This window comes from Balaenoptera physalus (assembly GCF_965194825.1).
Source record: "Balaenoptera physalus genome assembly, chromosome: 7".
NCBI classification, from domain to species: domain Eukaryota; kingdom Metazoa; phylum Chordata; class Mammalia; order Artiodactyla; family Balaenopteridae; genus Balaenoptera; species Balaenoptera physalus.
The window spans coordinates 10664260-10685859 of NC_138886.1; the positions used below are offsets into that span (position 1 = coordinate 10664260).

Genomic DNA, 21600 nt, shown 5'->3' on the forward strand with positions numbered 1-21600 from the left:
CGAACCCATGCCCCTGGCAGTGGAAGCGTGGATTCTTAGCCACAGGATCGCCAGGGAAGTCCCAACAATCTGTTTGTTTGTTTTAAAGAAGGTTTTTTTAAATCAGGGCTGTGAAATGATCCAATTTGCTTTTTTTTTTTTTTTTTGGCTGCGTTGGGTCTTCATTGCTGCGCGCAGGCTTTCTCCAGTTGGGGCGAGCGGGGCTACTCTTCGTTGCGGTGTGCGGGCTTCTCATTGCGGTGGCTTCTCTTGTTGCAGAGCACGGGCTCTAGGCGTGTGGGCTTCAGCAGTTGTGGCTCCCGGGCTTAGTTGCTGCGCGGCATGTGGGATGTGGGATGTTCCTGAACCAGGGATCGAAACCGTGACCCCTGCATTTGCCGGCGGATTCTTAACCACTGCGCCACCAGGGGAGTCCCCAATCTGTGGTTTTTAACCAGCCCTCCAGGGGATTTAAAATTTGAGAACCACTGGTTCAGCACAAGGTCAGGTGGTCCATAACTCTCAGTTGAATTAAAGAATCATGTGCAGTAGGTGTTCAGTACAAATTAGCTTCTTTCATAACTAGAGATCCCCTGGGAGGGCTAGATTAGTGTACAAAACAAATATGGTGTGTGTTCTTATGTGCACAATCTGGGAATGGACACAATTAATGGATAAGGAGGAGAGCCAGCTGCTGGGAATCCAGGAAGGAGAAAGGCTTACTTTTCACTGAATACTTTTTTGCAACCTGGGAATTTTGCAATGTGTTTCCTATCTATTCAGATAATAGACAAAATGTACTTAAAACAAACAGAACCTGGTGGGGCTTCCCTTTCCCAGCCCTTTCTCCCCATGCAGCCTGGCTGAGACACTCTGGCTAGGTCCTGGAAGTGCAAGGCTGCTGTCATCAGAGAACTCTGCCCCCCCTGCTGGCTGTTCTCCCACATGGCCCCATGGTTTCCTCTGGCTTCCTCCTTTTCACCCTTGTCTCCTGCACTCTGTCCCTGGGTAGGCTCCAGTCACAGTGAATTTTCTGTTTCAACATGGCCTCGGGACCTTTGAACAGGCTGTTCCTTCCCCCTGAAACTCTCTCTCTCCACCCACTGTGACTCACTCCTACTCATCCTTCCATCTTCAATGCTCATTATCCCCCGGTCACTGCCCCTGACCAAAATGAGCCCTGTCACACACTCCCATAGCACCAGGAACTTCTAAGCGTGTTCTCAGTCGTAGCACTTACGTGTAATTGTGGGTATGTGATTATTTTGTTTGATTAGTGTCTGTCTCTCCCACCACAGAACAAGGCCCTCATGATGGAGCCCATACCTGCCTTGTTCTTAGCTGTAGCTCTGACAGGTTGTTTGTCTACCTCTGACCTCAGCACTCCCCCCACCCCCAGATCCTTCATTCTCCTTAGATATTTTCCTTCCTAGCTCTTTTGTCATTTGTCCTGCTGATGCGGGGAGTCTTTTTCACCTGTCCTTCTGAGACTGTTTTCTCATTTGTAATTTGGGGAGAAAAGTATTGACCTCTCAGGATTGTTCGGGGGACAATGTAAGGGAAAGGGTCCATAGTAGGTGCCTACCTCACAGGACCCTATCTGCTTAGAACAGTCAATGGCTGGGGTCTCCGTACACAGTCATTTCCCTCACCTTTCTCAGTTTTGTGGTAGTTGACTCTTCCCAAAAAGCATTTTCAGAAGAGAAGTAACTGGGAATTAGGACCACTCTTTAAATAACATTAGTAACAGGTCCCATTTATTAAGCCAGACCTTATATTAATTGCTTTGCACGCATCATCTTATTTGATTCTCATAACAATCCTGTGAGGTAGTAACTATCACTATTATCCCTCTCCCCTTAGAAACCAGGACTTTGAGGCTTGGAGGTAACCAAAGTTGTAGTTATTAAGTAGAAAAATCAGATATGTTTTATTTGTTTTTTCACCCACTCAGCAATTATTTATTGAGTGTCTACTGTGTTCAGGTTCTGTGCTCAGTAGTTGGGGTTATAATGATGAGAGTGAGAAAAAAGGGAGATCTAGAAAGGCTTTTGGGAGGAAGTGACAACAGAGCTGGAGTCTGAAGCATGAGGAGGAGCTACTTCCAAGGGTTGAGCATTTGGCTGAACTTTTCTGTCCATCTTTGAGAGTCGATTTAGAATTTCATCCACCACTGAAACCCCAGTCCTTCTGGAGGTTTCTGCAGTGCCACTTAGCCCCTGATTGGATCTCCAGGGAAGGGGAACTCACTGCCTCCAGAGGTCTGTGACAAAAGCAAGTTTTGGCTCTAGGAGGACCACCTGGTCCTAACTCATTTTAGAACCCAGAGCTCAGGGAATGGCCCAGAAGATCCATCTCCTCTGTCTCCCTCCCTCCGGCCCCCAACTCTAAGGGCTCCCCTCCCCCTCTGGGGCTGGGGAATGGTAGTGGGGAAGCAATCACAGAGAGATCATTTCTCACAGTCCACAGAGAGTTCAGAGAGTTCAACAGAGCAGTAAGGGAACACAGAGGGGAACTAGATGTTCCCTGGTGGGAGATATTAATATCCGTGAGGGGATATTTGAACAGGATCTTGAAAGATGAATAGGAGTTTGGGATTGGGTTGGGTGAAGCCAGTAGTGTGAAGGAGCCAAGCGTTCAGGTTCAGGTGTCTGACCGACTGGCTTTGGAATCCCCATTACTGATGGGTGATTTCATCAGTGTGTGATAGCGGCAATATTGGAGCTACCTCATAGAGCAGATGTGAGGTTTAGAGAACATAGCGTTAATGTAAATCTCTCAGACTGGTAGCCCGAGCAGATTAAGGATGCAGTATAGGTTAACCGGTGTCGGTAAGGAACAGCCAACCCGTAAATGCAGGGAAGCACTGCAAAACATCCTGCCTAGCGGGTGAGGGAAGGGGTGTGATGGGAAATCTGGCAGGGGTCAGACCAGGCAGGGGTGCGAATGCCAGGATGAGGACTTGAAAATTAAGCAAGCAATGACATAGAGGAGCCAACTGATTGGTGGGCGGGGTGGGGGTCAGGGTGGGGAATGGGCAGCCAGTGAGGAAGCTGCAGCATAACCCAGCAGAGTAGAGGCGGGCAAGGAACCAGTGTTCTTGTTCTTTGTTTTCGAACAGGCCAGGTAGAGCTTAGTTAGACCTTGGGAGGCAGCCGCGATGAGCCCTTTCCTGAGAGGGTCACTGAACGCGGACGCCCCCGGCAGGCCCAGAGGCTGGAGGCCGCGCGCCACCTGGTGGCCGCAGGAGGTGGGCTCAGCAGCGGAAATTGCAAAATCCGGGATTTTGCTCTGGGAAACTGAGGCAAGGAGCGGGTGTGGGGGAGACTGGGATCTTCCAATTGGACCCCGTCCCTATTCCAACCCCACTTTACAGATAGGAAAGCTGAGGAGAAGGGAAGGAGAACAAGACCGGGTAAGGACCCTCTCAAACGGAGGGCTTCAAGACCTCAGGAGTCAAGAGTCTGAGTTTCTTTATCGGCACCAATGGCCTGAAGCTTAGTTTGCCATTCTGTTCTTTGGGCAGCGGGAGAATGAAAGAGGAGGAAGAGAAACTTTAATCTTTCCCGCCCACCCGGAGGTAAAAGGCTTTAAAGAGTACCCCGGAAAGCAGAGTTTTATAGATTCCATTTGCATACGAACGCAGTCACCTCGAGTTAAACTCCGGCCCTTTAATCTCGGGTCCGATTTGTCCCAAAGCCGCGGAGGAAGGCCCTCGTGAAGACCCCAAGCTCCGCCCCTATAAGCCCCGCCCACAGGGCTGGGCTTCATTGCACGTGCTCACCCGGCTCCTTCGCGATCCGCCTCCTAGGAAAGACTCATTCTCGGGGCGGGGGGATACGAGGCGTCGTAGGGGACGTTGAACATGAAAAAAGCACAATAAAGAGAAGGTCCTGAAGCAATCTTTATTCAATTTTCACCATAAGTTTTCCTCAGGGTTCCTGATATTGACAGGCCTTGGCCTTCCCTTCTCAAGGCCGCTTTTCCTTCCTCCCACCCCTTCAGTTGGTGGGGTCCCGCGTGGCCGGCCTCGCTCGGCGGACTCCAATTCCCAGCGTGCCCTGCAGGGCAGTGCGTGGCAGCGGCGCGTGACGTCGTGGGTGGGAGCTGGCCAGTGCTGAGGGGGCGCGGCGCGGAGGGGCGCGGAGCCGGGCGGCTCGGGGCCCAGAGAGCGCCGCGGCCGGCAGCCCGCCGGCCCCTGACAGCCCCCTCCCCCCCGGTGGACGACGACGACGACGAGGGCGCCGGTCATGGCGGAGCAGCGAACCGAGCGCGGGCCCTGAGCACCACCGCATGGAGCGGGACGAACGGCCGCCTAGCGGAGGGGGAGGCGGCGGGGGCTCGGCGGGGTTCCTGGAGCCGCCCGCCGCGCTCCCTCCGCCGCCGCGCAACGGTGGGTGAGGGGCGTGCAGAGTCTCGCCGGGCGAGAACCAGCCTCCTGTCCCCTACCCCGGGGATTCCCCTCCTCTCAGCCGACTCTCACTCTGGGAAGCCGCGGCGGCCCGGGATCCCCTCAGCGTGGACCTTCACCCCGGTCCCCCTCGGCGCGGACCCTTCCTCTCCTCCCCCTCCTTCCCGGTTCCCCTCCGCGCGGATCCTCCCCTTGCCTGGTTCCCTCCACCCCGACCTTCGTTTTCCCCTCCCCTCTGTCCCCTCAGCACAGGCCTCCCCTCCCCCCGTCCCTCTGCGCGAATCCTCCCCCCTCCCCCAGGTCCCCTCTGCGCCGGCCCCTCTCGCTCTCTCCCGGTCTCCTCACCTCGAGTCCCGTCAGTGGGGAAGCCCCCCTCCCCCTCGGGTTCCCTCTGGTCCGAGCCTCCCCTTCCCCCCTCCGGGGACCCCTCTGTGGGGGTCTCTCCCCCAAAGGGTCCCTTCGGCGCCGAGCCCCTTCCCCTCCCCCCCACAAGTCTCCCCCACGCGGGTCCCTCCTCCCTCCGCGGACTCTCCCTCTGCGCCCTGCCGCCGCCACACCCTCGACCCCTTGGTTTTATCTGCCCCTCACCTTTTTAGAGCCTCTTTCCCTCTCCTCTGCGTTGCCGCGCTTCCGTTGCTGCCCCAGCCTCCACCTCGGCGCCGACCCCCAGTTCCGTAGCTACCGGCTCAGCGGTTCCCTTTCGGACCCCGCACCCCGCTTCTCTGCGCTCCTTCCCCGCGCTCTCCTGCCCGCCTGCCCCCCCGCCCTGCTCAGCCCCTTCTCCCCGTTGGCTCAGAGCTCTGGCCCGACCGGGTGCCCGGGACACCTGCCTCTTCCCTTCTTACACCCGCCTGTCCCGGCCCGCGCCTGCCCAACCTCAGTTCTCCTCTTCCCTTTCGCGATCCCGGAGCCCAGGCCCGGAGGATTCCTCACCTGGCCCGGCCCTTCCCACCGCTCTCTCCCTGCCCCCACGTCCGGGCCAAGTCCTCAGGTTCCTCGGGGCTGTGGTTGGGCCCGACTCACCCTCCTCCCCCCCGGCTCTCTGCTACCCCCGCAGGGTGTTTTATTTGTATCTGTTTGATATTTTCCCCCTCAGTGTTTGCCGCGGAATGTTTTTATTGGTAACGTGTAAGGAGCTTTTGTGAGGTCGTAAAAGGTGAACTTTTGAACTTGGAAAGCGCCCTGGAGCAATTAGCGCAGGCGATAGCCCCGGGAGGCCTGCATTACAAAGGGTGCTCGTACCGGCCCGCAAACGCTTCGGCGGCAAACCCGATTTATTTATTTATTTGCCCTGCCTTCCACCTTTCACATCTCCTCATTTCCGAATAAAGGGCAGGCTCTCGGAGATCCGTGTCTCCTCCCCTCTCTGCGCCATAAACGCGCAATTCTCTGAAAGATCTAGGACCGAACAGTGTCTAACAAGTAACAGATTTCAAATTGAATGCAAACACCCGGGACAGTTAGGAGGCACTAAAAATTAATTGCTTTAGCAAGAAGTTTCTCAGTCAGGACAGTGACCTGGCAGGTGTGAAGAAAGTAACCTGAAAATAGGTCACTTGGGCGCTCAGCTGTTGAATGAATGAGGAGCTACGCAAGGGGAGAAATCTTGGGGTGGATCTGCGCCTTTATAAATTTATTAACTCGTCAAACATTTATTGCCAGTTGAGTAGATCTGGTATTTTTTTTTTACTAGTTAAGGGAAAAGTGTGTTTTGAAGAGAGCCTGGTTAACGTCACTTAATGTTGCTGACCAAATAGTGATATGTTTTCAAAGCTCTTGTCCTTTTCTGAGATGTCTGTGATGTGTGGTATCTAGGTGGCTGGCAGTCCCTTGGGATGTCTTTGGAGACTAATTTCTGAATGTGAACATGTTTGAGATCAATAAAATCCCGTGTCACAAAGGAGGAGGCTGGAATCCAGTTAGGGTAGAAGGAGACAGTATCATAGGAACAAAGGATTTCTTTAGTGCTTTTGACTTGTAACGTTTTAAGAGGCGATTTGGTTGGTGTTAGTGTGTTAAAGTTGTAAATCGTGATGTAAAATTTATCATGCTGATTTTTTTACCCAAGTCCCAGATCTATATTATGGCCCATATTATGGCCCATATTAGTGTGTGTATTTTCATAATGCCTTTCTGTGTGTCTATACTTCCTGTATCCACCTGTGCGACACGTAGCTGATGGATTGTACTACAGACAGTACTTTCAATTCTACTTGAGAATATTGTTGTAAGGGAAGCCTAGGAACTGCATTTGCTATTAATTATTCATTAGTACATTTTAAAGAACTCAGTGGTAATTTTAAGTCTTAATCAAATTTCCCTTTCACAGCCTCATTTCCTCAATCGGTCTGGACCATTTAAAAGAATGTTATCAAGCAATACATTTAGGCTAAGGTGGCATCAGTCCAGTTTAGTGCTACAAATATTTCCTTTTTGTTGAAAACAGAATGGGATTTTGGCAGTTTGATGGGCTTTAAAGAAAATATGTGAAACATTAGACTGTTGTGGGAAGTTTTATTTTCTAGTGTAAAAATGAGCATTGTCTACTGTTTAACAATCTGTGTTCATTATCTCTTATAACTTAACTTGCTCACAGAAGAATTACCAAAAAAGAAAAAAAGAAGTTTATCTTTGGAATGGTGGGACTTTTTTTTTTTTTCTCATTCACTTACTAATTAATATTTTTCTCCAAAAGTAAATGAAACTGCTTAGATTCCAAGCAGAGAAAATGAATTCTCCTGGCTTTTTATCCTAGCGACTGATTTCTATTTTATATGAACTATTTGCAATAGATAGCTATCTAGATAGGTCTTTTGGTTTGTGTCATGAAGAAATAAACTGGAGGTGGAATTTTAGAAGTGTCTTCCTGCCAGAAATGCCATTGATGCTGAATTTACAGTCCTTTAAATGGTTTTAATGGTTTTTATTATTCTGTTGCAATAGAGTTGCTAGCCTTTTGATGCACCATCACCCTTCCAGGAATTCCCTGTGCTGACTGCGCTAGATATTTTCAGTTGTTGCTTTTAGGTTTTGATGACAAACATGAACTCACTTAGTCATAATTTTAAAGGAAGATGAATGATTTGAGGAAATATATGCTGAATATTGCACTTGTTCATCTTATTTTAAGAGAATAAGGGAGTAGACTTTTAAATATTTCAAGCAAAGGAAGATAATAAGCCACTCTAAGTAATTAAAGGCATGTTTTATATAATTACACTTTAGAGGAATTGGGGAGTTCACTATATAACATCATGCCCTTTTTCTGCTAAGACCATAGCATCCGAATGTTTATCCCTGAAAATACATTAGCAGATGTTTTCCATGACAATCTAACTTTTCAGTTCTGTGACTTTAAAGATCAAGTTAGTTCTGAGTCACCTCAGAATTTTCTACTTCCATTAAAAAAAAACATACTATAGTACTGTTGTTCTTTAGTAAAACAGCAAACAGGTGTTTTTTTAGTAGGTTCTGTGACCTCCAAAGAACAGTGAAAGGCAACAATGAACAGATTCATTGGTGATTTTGAGCAGCTGAGGTGTGAGATGACCACATTTCCAATCTCATATTTACCATCCATTATCTTCTTTCTGAGCATTTGTTTCATGTAATCAGAATATGAACATGACATGTTCCTAATCCATAAATCATTCTGAATTCTATAGCAAAAGTGTATGTGTGTGTGTGTGTACTGCATGAATTAGCATGTGAAAGGGAGTTAGCGAGGGGGAGGAGGGAGATGAGCTAATGAAAAAACTGCTGGTAAATTTCCTAAAATATGCCCAAATCATGTATTCTGTATTTTATTCATAATTTCTTGGTTTCTCAAATTTTTCCACTTTTTCCTGGGGTTGTGGAGCAAAGGTTTAAATATCTAGGTTTAGGTTAGTGGAGATTGGAGGGTAGAAATGCCAACTGCGAGTATGATATTGGTAAAGGAAGTTTCCATACCACTTCTAGTGCCTGTTGTGCAAGATGGCTTTAAATTGCTAATGATGCTTGTGTGTTCTGGGGCCTGGGGCTGTATTTGTGAGTTTCATCCTGTATTAAGACACCATCACTTTGTTTTTATAACTAGGTGGGTATTTATTGGTTTGTGTTGAATAAATTGGCCCATTAATGAATTGTATTCAGATGGTAGCTTTTGGCTTCAGAATTTCAAAAGCCAGGATAGCTCCTTCCACATTAGGAGACTTTATTTTCAGCAAGCTCATGTAGGTCTTCGGGGCCTTGTCATAATTTTTGGTTCTTGTATACTTTTGTGTTGTAGCCAAGTTAAATGACATTTTCCATTTAAGTATTTTTTCCATTTATATAATTAGGTTGAAAGTTAAATTTGGGAAGATGCCACTTATGAGTAAATTTTACGTTGTTGGTCAAATCTACTCTATTAAAGTAGGCAATAAAAATGCCTTATTTTGTGTGAACCAGTCATCTTATATGTGAAAAAGGTTCACAGTCAGAAAAATCAAAAGTTCTGAATCAACAGATAAATCTTGCATTTCAGCAAAGAATAAAAGAGTCTTTGAAACAGTTTTAAATAGAAGGTAGCTATTGAATATGTCCACACAGGTAGTGATCTAATATACCCAACTCTTTGTAATACTTCGGAAGTATTTCTGAGACCAACAAGTTGTGAAAGAAAACGTTTTCTTTCAAACTTTTGTATTCTGAAGGTCAACTTTTTCCTGGTTCAGGTAGTTTCTTAAGGGTTTACGGATGCCTTTGATCGATAACTAGGGTTCAGAAATACCAGCATTATTTAAAGTCAGCAAGAAGTACTGAGCAGGTAATTCTTTTTCGGTTGTTGCGTCCCTGTTAGAGCCGAAGATTCAGATTCGTCTGAACTTATTCTTATATTAAAAAACAAAAAAAACAAACTCTGGATTAACTTTGATATACAGTATTCCAAGAATCAGGCCCAGTCTTCTATTTTTTGCTTGTTTTCCACCATGGCTTGTCTTTATGAAAAAGATAAGACTGTTAGACCTCAGATAATGGAAAATTAGAAGAAAACCATTGTGAGGTGGCTAACCTGCCTTTTCAGTGTGGTTTAGAAATAACTATAAGTAGAAAACTTTACTTGAAAGATTAAAACATTTCCTACTTTATTTCATTCTTCCCTTACTACCTGCTGTTAAACAGTAGCCTGCAGAGAACAGCTTTTCAAGAAACAGATTTTTTTTTGTTTACGATTATTTAAATAAGACTTTACTATGTAACCTGGTAATTCTAATTAACAGTGATTTAGTTGGGGAGCGAACCAGGATTTCCTCATCTGGCTGCCGGGGACCTGAATTGCTTTTTTCCCCACCCCCAGCGGCACCAAATCTTTTGATCCCTAAGCTATAGTGGTTGTCATTTGAGAAAGCAAACTGAGAGAAAATAAGTTGCGAAAATAGTCTACTTTGAGGCTTCATTTGCATCTTGAAAGTTGTTCTTAGGAAAAAAATTATAGGGATAATTGAATCTTTAAAATTTATCTTGAAGGGCGCAAACTCTCATGTCTAAATAGAAAATTCCTGAATTTCCTTAAAAATACATTTTTTGCTTTAAAAATTGGGGGGATGTTTTAGTATTGACAATCACTATTTCAAAAGAGAAATTATCCTTATTATAAGTCCACAGGAGGCACTCAAGTGTTTTGAATTTCTTTAGGAATGTGTGTTTGGGGAAAACAAAAGTTAGCCTTTATGCAATGGAAAAATTTTCATTCAAAGTAGTTGTGGTTTCTCCATTAACATTATATTAATAAGTTCAAATAGAGAATCACAAATTCTTATGTCATATACTTAATAAACTGTACAGTTTGTTATATTAAGAGTTAATTTTAAAAAGTATCTTCAAATGATGAAGTCTTTGGGTCTTAATTGCAAACCGTACACCTTTCAGTTTGTTTACATGGGAGAAGCTATTCAAGCATAAACCACAGATGGCAGTAGCAGCATATTTTTCTATTTTCTGGACGGACTCTGGCCTTTAGGTTGGTGTCAATTCTACGGGCACTGTTGATAAGTCAGCTGCCAAGTATAATGTTTCCGAAACCAATTCCCTAGGCAGCAACATGTAATGTATTCTGGAAACAAATCCGGGCAATTGATTTGAAGATACACTCTGTGGGTGGTTTGAACCAGAGTAGTGATTTTGCTCTCATCTCAGAGTGAGAAATCATAAAGAGAAATTGGTAATAATGATAGAGGGAATTGTTTGAGTAATAAGCTATAGCACATTGGAATGGCAGTGGTGATATTAGCAAAGGATATATCAAACATAGATACTTGCTTGAACAACTATTTGCATTGGAAACAATTTGTAGTTTTTTAGAAAATATACTCAAGAATTATAATTTTGAGAGAGAGAAATGCACAACTAAATTCTTCATGTGGAAGAGGTAGATAGCCTTCTCAACTCTATTTCCAACTCCTTATATTTCATAGTATCAGGGAATTTTTTATCTGTCTATAAAAGCATTTCAGAGGTCTGTGAATGCTTGCTCTTCCATCCCATCATTGTAGTGTCAAAATTTCTGTGTTCTTAATTTTTCCCTTTAAAACCATTGTTTGAAAAAGGACATAATTAATTAAACAGATTTTTTTAAATGCCTATAATACTTCCTTTGAGTCCAGAGGTATAATTTCATAGTTTAAGACTCGGAAACATTCCAGTAACAAATCTGTGCCAAAATGAAGGACATACTGATTCAGTGACTGGGGCGGTGGGGGGGGGACTGCATTAACTTGTATTAGTTTTCATTTGAAAAATTAATTCATGCATTCATTTCAATCTTGAAGCTGTACTGCCTTAGAAGGATTGAAAATTCAGTCTTGATTTTTTTTTTTGTTACTTATGCTCTACTGTATGATACAGTGTTCTTTTTATCACAGTTAACTCCAATTTATGCAATTTAGTTTTCCTCTCACAAAAGAAAAAAAGAGGACATGTGAAGCCTTATACATTTTTTATCTTGCTTCCTCATCTCTTGCCTTTTAAAATTTGTAAATGATTAATGAAATAGTATGCAGTTGGATTGTATCTTTTTTTTTTTTTTTGGATTGTATCTTTTTATCATTCGTTACTAGATCATTTCTGACTTAATATCTTCCTACTTACTGAGTCCTTAAATTTGTTAATTTACTGTATTGTGTAAACCAGTGATTTTCAAAGTGTGGTCCATGAACCTCTTTGGGGTGGGGTCCCTGAAACCCTTCTGGAGGTTCTTGAGGTCAGAATTATTTTTCTAATAATGCTGGCATTATTTGCCTTTTTTTTTTCTTTTTTTTAAACCGTGTTGAAATTTGCATTGATACTGCAGAAACAATGGTGGGTAAAAATTGTTGGCACCTCAGCAGAAATCAAGGCACCATACTGTACTAGTAATTGTATTCTTTAACTCCACGTACTTGTATTTAAAAAAAAGCTATTTTCACTGAAGAATGTCCTGGATGAAGCAGTAAAAATGATTAATTTTATTAAATCTCTACCCTTGAGTACACATGTTTTTGATATTCTATGTGAGGAAATGGCAAGTACACACAACGCATTTCTGCTGCATACCGAAATAGAATAGTTTTTTTTAAGGAAAAGTGCTTGTGCAATTATGTTGTGAGCTGAACTGGCTGCTTTTTTCATGGAACACAATTTTTACTTGAAAGAACAATTGACAAACCATATTCAGACTTGGGTATTTGGCAGATCATGTTTTGGAAAATGAACAGTGAGCCTGTTAGGCCAGGGAAAACTGACAGTGTTTGTTGATGGTGAATAAAATTTGAACTTTCAAGTGACAATTAGAATTTTGGAAAACTTACACCTACCACTTTGAGCTTGACAGCTTCCCAATACTTAAAGCCTTTTCTGATGAGCCCAGTGGTGATATTATTGATAAATGTGATTTTTTTGATATTACATAAGGAAATGTGTCAACATTTTGAAGATCATATTTCAGTGAAGGAGAATGTTCCATATTATCCTTTGTATGATGTTACAAAATTCTGAATGGGGAAAAGATGTGTTCAAAACGCCAGATAGACCAATGGATTTTAATGTAACAGAGTACACAAAGTTCATTGATATGGTTTTAGATTTCACATTGAACTAACCTCTTTAAGAAACCACCACTTACTGAGTTTTGGTGTATTATCAAAGGAAAATACCCACAATTATTTTAATTAGGAAATACTTCTTTTCCAATTATAAATCTATGTGAGGCCAGATTTTCCGCATATACTTCAACCAAAACAGTATATCACAGCATACTGAATGCAGAAGCATATAGGAGAATCTAGCTGCCAGAATTAAACTAGATATTAAAGAGATCAGCAAAAATATAAAACAGTGCCACTCTTCTCATCAATCTTGTTGTTTTGTTGGAAATTATAGTTATTTTTCATAAAAGTAGGTTATTTATATTAACATGTAATGTGTTGTTACTTTTAAATGAATTAATAGATATTTTAAAAAATCTCATACTGTGGTAAACAGCAATAGATATAACCCATTGTAAACATTAGCTCTTGGGGTCCTCAATAATTTTTAAGTGTGTAAAAGGGCTCCTAAGACCGCTCAGACCAAAGTAATGGGAGAACCTCTTTTTTCTAAACGGACCAACTTAATGTATAAGAAAATGGTGACTTTACTAAATACTGTTATTAGAACTTAGTTATTTTGGGTTTTTTCTTTCTTTTTAAAAACTCTGTAAAGGGGCTATGGAGAAAAAAAATGAAAATAAGTTCATATCATTTTAAGTTTTCTTTACTTGAGACTAAATGAAGTTCACGTCACTGAGTTCTCTGATAAGGCTTTTGTTACCTGCTACATGAAACCTGTTGCTTAACTTAATTATTTGTGTTAGAAATTTTCCAATAGAACCTGTTTCCTCACCAAGGGTGGATTTATAATTGGAAATAAATCTGACAACACAAAAATACTTTATTACTTGATAAGAATCATTGCTATAAAACTTAAATATTTATGAGATAAAAATCCTATCTTGCTTTTTAAAACTTCCATCAAGAATAGTTGTGATAAACCATAATGGAAAAGAATATTAAAAAAAAGAATGTATATATGGATGTATAACTGAATCACTTAGCTGTACTGCAGAAATTAACACAACATTGTAAATCAACTATACTTCAATTAAAAAAAATAAGTAAAAGAACCCAAAATTATGAACATAAAAGAAAAGAATAGTTTGCTTGTTTGCTTTCAGTAGACATGTTTGGCTTCTAAAGTTGTGATTTTGGCAAAGTCAATTTGTAGATTGGTTTTCCTTTAACCTGGTTTGCACTGAGAGAGGTGGTAATAAAGTCTGTATAGGAGAAGTATCTCCTCTTCTGGTGTTAAGAATACCCTTTCCTAGTGTGAGTAACATTTTAGTGTAAGTCAATTACTGTGTTGTTAAAGGGTTAGGGATTTACTCCTTAGGGTAGTTGCTAGGTAGAATTCATTCTGTAGTGAGCTTGCTGGCAGAAGAAATGTCACAGAACAATGTGAGTAACAGTAAGGAGTAACTGGATCAGAACTTAAGATGAAGATTGGTGGATGATGAACGATCAGTGTGATATTTGGGCTACCTTCCTGAGAGCTCTCTAGTTATCTTGATGTTCTTGGAGTTTCACGTAATGTACCTTTCAAAGCATTTTTGTGTTCTCTGGGCGGGGTGGGGGGGCAGCTTAGTAATGAGAAGATGCCTTTCCCTTTTCATTTTAATGCTTGGATATTATTTCAAGTGTCAGATGAGTTAAATCGTGCTAATTACTAAGCTTAATAACTGAGGCAGATTTGTTTTTTTTCTTCCATATTTTTGCTGTACTCTCGAAATCTAACCTGTTAGGAAGCTTCTCTCTAGCCTTACAGCCCTTCCTCCAAAATGCCTTTTTAGCAGGATAATAAACCACCTGGGGGAAACCCCCCACTGACATCTATTCAGAGGGCTTTGTTTTTTGGAAGCCGCAGTAGTAGTCTCAGCAAAGGAGGAAGGATTTTGGTTAGATAGTGTGAGAGGGAAAGAGCAGGGACTCTGGAGTGTGGCAGAACAAAGATCACAACTATGTGACTTTGTCACTTGACTTCTCTGAACTTTAGTGTTCTCATTGAATAATAATAGCAGCTAACATTTATATAGTTGTTATTATATAATATTCTACGCACCTTACATATATTAACTCACTTTATTCTCATAACCCTATGAGGTAGGTGTTCTATTATCATCTCCATTTTACAGATATGAAAACTGAAGCCCACAGAGGTTAAGCCCTAGATTTTACAGTTAGTAACACCATTAATCATTTGTTTCCTAGGTTTAATCTCTCCTTCCACTCCCCTTCTCCCCACATACTATAATGTTTCTGAAATTGAGGGTAGGGTTATTAGGATTCCTGACAAAGTCTGTAGAGTGCCAAGCATGGTGTCTGCCTCAAATCAGACACTTGTGAATCCAGGCCATTTATAGTTGTTGAGGAGGCCCAGAACTCAACTCCCGATAGATTAGAGAGTCACAGAGATCCACCCTTAGAGTTGCAAGTGACTTTTTTCTTTCTCTCATGTTAGCTTTAATAAGCCGACCAGAAAACAACTGAGCAGAAAATAATTTTGCAGAATCAGAGATAATCCTTGGGTGCTAAGGAAAGAAGGGGTTTTGAGTCATTCAAGGCAGGGATACCGTATCTTGTATCTGTAGCGTCAGCACTAAAAACACAAGGAATTGGTGTTTCATGAATGTTGAATGAATGGACGAATGAAAGAACGGTCAGGTCAGGAATCTTGAGTCTTTTGCTTTAATCAGAGCCCTCTGAGTCTGAGTTCTTTGCTGGTAGTCAGAGAAAGTCTGCAAAATATAAGGGAAGGGAATGTGCTTTTCAGTCACTTGAGAAAATTGGGGCCAGTATGTAAGTCAAGCCGTGGGTTGAAGCTAAATCCAAGGTTTGACAGGCCCTCCTGGAACCAGAATATAGCTACATTTCTGTTTGGAAATGTAGCTCTCATTATACCTAAAGTGACCAGATACACCAGATTAAGATGTGATGGCCAATAAACCCCTGCTTGTTTGCTTGACTATGTTGGGGAATGTGGTTTAGGAAAAAGATGGCCTTTGTCCCCTATACCTTTTTTATTTCTGCCACACAAAAGCTGGCTAAGGGCTTCCCTGGTGGCGCAGTGGTTAAGAATCCACCTGCCAATGCAGGGGACACAGGTTTGAGCCCTGGTCTGGGAAGATCCCACATGCCGCAGAGCAACTAAGCCCGTGCGCCACAACTACTGAGCCTGCGCTCTAGAGCCCGCGAGCCACGACTACTGAAGCCCGTGTGCCACAACTACTGAAGCCAGCGTGCCTAGAGCCTGTGCTCTGCAACAAGAGAAGCCACCACAATGAGAAGCCTGCGCCCCGCAACAAAGAGTAGCCCCCACTCACTGCAACTAGAGAAAGCCTGCGTGCAGCAGCGAAGACCCAATGCAGCCAAAATTTAATGAATAAATAAATAAATTTATTTTAAAAAAAACGGGCTATATGAAAAAGAGGAGGACCAATCTAAGGTTGATATGACCCTTTGAAAATGGAAATATAAGAACCAGTTGTCTAAAGCTTGTAAAATATAGATAGTGATTTCCTAGCAAGGAGATGGTGAGACTGATGTGGCAGTGGGGGTTAATAGATTATGGTAGCAATGTAGTTTGAGCAGGAAAGGACTTGCGAGAGGAGGCCAACCACATTATTTGAGGAGGTATGAGGCTCAGGAAATAGTTGATGCGCCTAGGTTTTGCCTGGGTTCTCATTCTAGCTCTCTTATAAAGGCATGTCTCTGTGAGTCCACGTATAAAATGAAGGAGCTAAATTAGATAATCCCTGAAGGAATTTTCCAGCTTTATGATGAAATGAATTGGGTAAAACAGGAAGTTGCAATTTAGGAAAGCCCTGCCTAAAGCAAATAACTATGGTACTCACAGCCCAGATTCATTGGGATGATTTTGATTTCAGATACTGTTCAATAATCCCTCAAAGAATATTTACAGTCCTTAATGCTTACCATACATTGTTTCCCTGTTTAAATTTTAGAATACCTGGCTGCTTTAAAGTCTGTAGGATCACATAATTTACATGTAAATTCTGTTCTCGGGGTCTGCCGCATAGAAATGTTTGCAGTTAAAGTTATGACATTATGATAATTTGTAATGTAAACTCGAAATTCAGTGTAGAGTTTTCATTTGTTTTTTTCTTTTTAACATGATCACTTTTCTTCTCATTTATAGCCCCGCCCCCTCAGTGCCACACTTTTCTTTTGTAAGTACATTTTCATTCATTGAGTCAAACCCATAGTTCATTTCAGAGTTTTCTCTCATTCCTTGTAAAGGAATTTTTATCTGCAAAAATCATTCAGCATTGAGAAGAGTCCTATCTTCTTAAGATCAGATGCTCTGAGTTTGAGAACTTGGATTCATTAAGGAAAATTGCAAAACCTCCTTAAATGCTGTTGGTCTGGAAAAAGGGAACCCAGCAGGAAAGGGGCGGCGATGTATGGGGGAGGGGTAGAGGGGGGTTAGCAAGGGAGCTGCAGTTGAAATATTCATCAATCATTTTACTGGCACCAGGAAACCAATCAGCCTTTTAGGGGAGAGAACTTAATCAATCACCTAATGTGGGAAATTACAATTGCTTTCCCACAAAAAAATATTCCCTTACTTGCTGACAGATTAAATCTGAAAGATAGTTGGGCTGGCTGGAATTCAGAGCTAACTGCTGGCGAGCAGTTACTGAAAGTACTACTGTGATGAAAAAATGCATTTAACATTTGAAGATAAAATGTACTATCTGCCACGAGCCTTTTAAAAATATTTCAAAGTAAGTTTGCTTTTCATATAGTGTGCCCATTAATAAAAAAACAATTACTGAGCATCTATGGGTAATATGAAGTGTGTGAAATACTGTAAATTTATTCTCCAAAGCTAGTTTCAAGAGCATAGATAGGGCTCCTGGCTGAAGGATACCCAGTGTTTCCAGTGCCGTGTTTGGAAAGCAAGTTTAGAGCGTTGTCTAAGGGACGCTTCCTGGGGAACACAGTTGGAAGTGCTTGCATACAAGCAGGAGGGATTTAGCTGTATCTTGTATTTAGATTTTAAATGGTGTGATTTCTGAGTTCTGTGCTTGAATTGCCTGTGGCCCTTAGGTTTCTTAGGTGTGAGCTGTTTAGGAATCTAATGATTTTAAAATTAGAAATGTATAATCACTGTAGAAAATATGGAAACTGAAGGGAAAATTACCTATAATCTTGTCTCCAAGCAACTTTTATTAGCATTTTCTTATGTTTTCTTCTAGACTTTCTTCAAATCCTAGTTTTTTTGCGTATTGTTGTGATCATACAGTATATACCATTATGTTTTATGCTTTTTGTTTAACTTTAAGCCTTTTTTTCATGTTATAAACTTTACTGATTCAACATTAACTTACTTAAAACTTTTAATAGCTATATGACAGCCCACTGTTTTTCACTGTTGGACATTAAGATAGTTTTTGGTTTCTCACTGGTATAACAATACTGCTCAGACTATCTTGTGCTTTCTTTTATTTTGGCTTATTTTTGGGGGGATAAATGTTTAGAAGTATGTATCTACCTCGGTGTACCATCGCCAACAACCAGTTTAATTTACACTAAGATATCTTGTATACTAACGTCTAGGACTTATTACTATTTTTTTAATAAATACCTCATGCTTGAGATAGAATTGAGACACTGGTAGGCTGTTTCCTCTGTTCTCATGTTATGGAGGGATATGTGAAGTCATTCCCAATGCCTTTTGTCCTCTGAAATCTTTTAGATTTCTGGCACCAGGCCCCCCATGCACATTGCCTTCCACCCCCCGCCCCAGTATCTCCAGCCTGGTCAGAGCAGTGCTTAAGGACCCTTCTGAGGCTGCCTTCTTTCTCTTATAGATCATGGGTGAATGGGTCACAAAGACACTCTGGAGCCTTCTCTGGTTGCCTCTAAAAATTTCAGGAGGATGGATTGGGGGGTGGGGGGCTGTGTGTCTCTCTGTCTTCAAATACAACTATATCAACTTCCTCAAAGTCTTGAATATGTCCTAAAACTTAAAACTGAATTTGATTGGAAATTAAGTACATGGAGAGAGAAGTTAAACTTACATTCCTTTAGATATCTGCATAATCTGCATGGCTTCCTCAGTGGCTGAAACACTGACTCTGCACAGGGTTTGATAGTGAAAAACCTAAATAAATTTTATGCTAATTTGAAGGGCATTCATAATTTTTAACAGGGCTGGTTTCAGAATGGAAACAAATATTTTCAGAGTCTGGCTATCTACAAATTTTGAATTAAATCATAAATCATACTTGCTGAAATTAAGATTTAAGAGTCTTCTAGTAATTTTAAAAGTTGAGGTTGATTGAGAGTAAGCACAAATGTTTGAAGATCATTTGCTCTGCTTCTTTGTGTTCACCACTGGTGGTAAGAGAGTTTGCAATTTGCCAAGACACAGTTTTTATAAGGCTCTTTAATAAGAAAGTGAATAAGCCAGCTGCTCTTTCCCTGGACTATACCAATTGCAGACCTCCTCAAATCCTGGTTAGTAATTAAAAGCCTTGAGATGACCTTGAATCTAACTGAACCACAAAAGCTGTCTTGAGTTAAATTTATAGTCCTTGTTGTTTTCACAGGAGGTTAGGAAGAATCATATTCTGTTTGCTAAAACATTAAGGGTAGCCTTGGGTGTACCTTGAAGATAGAAATAATTAATAAGAGGCACTTTTAAAGTGCAGAAGAGAAGCCTGGAATGGACAAAAAAAAATTAGCTGTGTCATTTCTTCGTTGAGCATTTGAAATATGTATTTGAAGAGGTTTAAGGTAGGGTGATGTTTTTCAAAGTGTCAGTTTGCTTAAAAGATCTTTCTTTTCCCCATCTTAACATAAAGAGATTTTTGAACCCAGTGTTCAAAATCAGAATAAATGTTTAATGCTTTTTAAAAGTAACAGTTTAATTCATTCTTAAAATATTTTACAGGAGTGGGAACTTTGTTAGTAAAAGTTCCTGATTATACTGAGGCAAAAATGCTTTATATTTGGGCTGTATCATGAGATCTATGAGTAGAGAATTTTTCTGCTTACCAAAAAGAGCAAAATATATTTTCAGTTGTTTAGAGAGCCTTGAACTACTATCTTATTGATAGGAGGACAGTTGAAAATGTTGCTACAAGAAAAGTCAAGTTTTATGTGTCAGTAGGTGAGATAAGACATTTCTCCTAGCATCATAAATGTGATAAATCCCTGAAGACCCCAGTAGTAAGGCAAACAGTTTGAGCAAGCACTAATGTCTTATATAGATTGTGTAGACTTTAGGATTATTTTAGTTTTTACACTTACTTAATGAGGCTAGCCTACACTTTGACCAAAATAATTGATCATAAAATTATATACCTGTGTGTGTGTGTGTGTGTGTGTGTGTGTGTGTGTGTGTATGTGTATGTACACACACATCAGGGATTGTCAGTGTGGGATCCCTAAAGATGGTAGTACGGGTTCTCAAGCAATTTCAGTTGTGCAAAATTTGATCTGAAATCATATGAGTAATAAGGTTGTCCAGCCTAAATAAAGTAATAATGTCTCTACAATCTTGACTTTTGCCTTGAAAGTATTCTAGTTTAGTCTGGCAGCAGCAGTGCCACTCAACCTCTGAACAGCAGATACAAATTTTTGCCGAAGAGGGTAGAATAAATAGTTATTGTAGTATGGTAGACAAACTGCATTGGTATGGGTGGCAATTTAACATTATTTCAGAGAACTATTATTATGATGTAGTGATTAATTAGGTGTGTTAGGGCATGAGCTCTAGTTGGACCTGGGTTTAAAGCCTGTCTCTCCTACTTTCTTGATTTTTTTGGAGGGCAGTGGTGCTGAAAGGATGTAGAATCACCACACAAGTTACTGGAGAATGAATTGATGTAGTGTGTGAAGAACCTGGAGTGTAGCTGTGTTACTGTACGAAGGTTATTTAACATTTCTCAATTTCCTTATCTGTAAGTAATGTTAATATACCTACTTCATGGGTAAGCAAGCCAGTTCACCGAAATCCAAGTCATTGAAACTAGTTTGCCGTATATCCACTTTACCCAATATTCAATTCAACAAAAATCAATTTGCTGAATCTAATTTGTAGAACTTACAGAATTTTTTTGTCAGTTTCCTTCTTCTAAATTGCTGCCCTGTCATTTTTTACCCTTTTCTTTTCTCCCTTTTCCTATACCCCATCTCTTCCCCCATTACCTGCAGCCCAGAGCAGACTGTATTTTTCCACCAGCAGAGGTCCCCTCTCTGCCCTGGCTCTTTCCAGCTGCAGGAGCAGCAGAGAGCTGGGATAGAGACAAACTGAACATTCTTGAAAATGCTGCTGTGCTAACTGTTGATCTTAATTTGGCAGAAATCTTTTTTTAAAAAATAAATTTATTTATTTAATTTATTTTTGGCTGCACTGGGTTTTCGTTGCTGTGCGCGGGCTTCCTCTAGTTGCGGTGAGTGGGGGCTACTCTTCCTTGTGGTGCACGTGTTTCTCATTGCGGTGACTTCTCCTGTTTGCAGAGCACGGGCTCTAGGCGCGCGGGCCTCAGTAGTCGTGGCATGAGGGCTCAGTAGTTGTGGCTTGCGGGCTCTAGAGCGCAGGCTCAGTAGTTGTGGTGCACAGGCTTAACTGCTCTGCGGCATGTGGGATCTTCCCGGACCAGGGCTTGAACCCGTGTCCCCTGCATTGGCAGGCACATTCTTAACCACTGCGCTACCAGGGAAGTCCCCATGAATTGATTTTCCTGTCTATTATATTGTACTTTGTCTGTGCTAGGTTATATCTTTGAACATTTACTGTGGATTCTTGATAAATCATCTTGTGAAACCTATTCCTAATAGTTTTCTAATCCTAGAGGCCAGACTGGTGTAGTGTATGGCAGGCCAAACTTGGTATAATTGATACTTCAATAAAATTTTTCTAATACTTGGCATAAGCTAAACTATATGATTCACTGTTCTTTGACACTTTGAACCCAGGGTTTCAACCCAGAGCTTATCCCAGGGTAAGATTTGTCAGCATGCCCTGGTATGAAGTAATGGAGACTTTAGAACAAGGGTTTGAAATTTTATTATCTAGCTCATATGCTCTATTTAGAATTTTACCACTTTAAATTCTAAATCATAAACAAAAACCTAATGTCTCTC

At 41.6% G+C, this 21600-nt stretch overlaps 1 protein-coding gene and 1 long non-coding RNA gene across 5 annotated transcripts in view; one reads left to right on the forward strand and one right to left on the reverse strand.

Annotated features, from left to right (window-relative positions):
• Nucleotides 1-1824: 1824 nt before the first annotated feature.
• On the reverse strand, nt 1825-11442 carry LOC309663642. The gene is made up of 2 exons (XR_014265384.1): nt 4979-11442; nt 1825-4294 (listed from the first exon to the last, which is right to left on the reverse strand). It is a non-coding gene; the product is annotated as an uncharacterized lncRNA (long non-coding RNA).
• The window catches only part of NR6A1 (nuclear receptor subfamily 6 group A member 1), a 213379-nt gene continuing 196031 nt past the window's right edge, over nt 4253-21600 (forward strand). For all 4 annotated transcript variants that reach the window (XM_082467790.1, XM_082467788.1, XM_082467789.1 and 1 more), the window contains exon 1: nt 4253-4372. In XM_082467790.1, the coding sequence (XP_082323916.1) occupies nt 4273-4372 (100 nt within the window). In that variant the 5' untranslated portion in view covers nt 4253-4272. The remainder of the gene's footprint in view (nt 4373-21600) is intronic.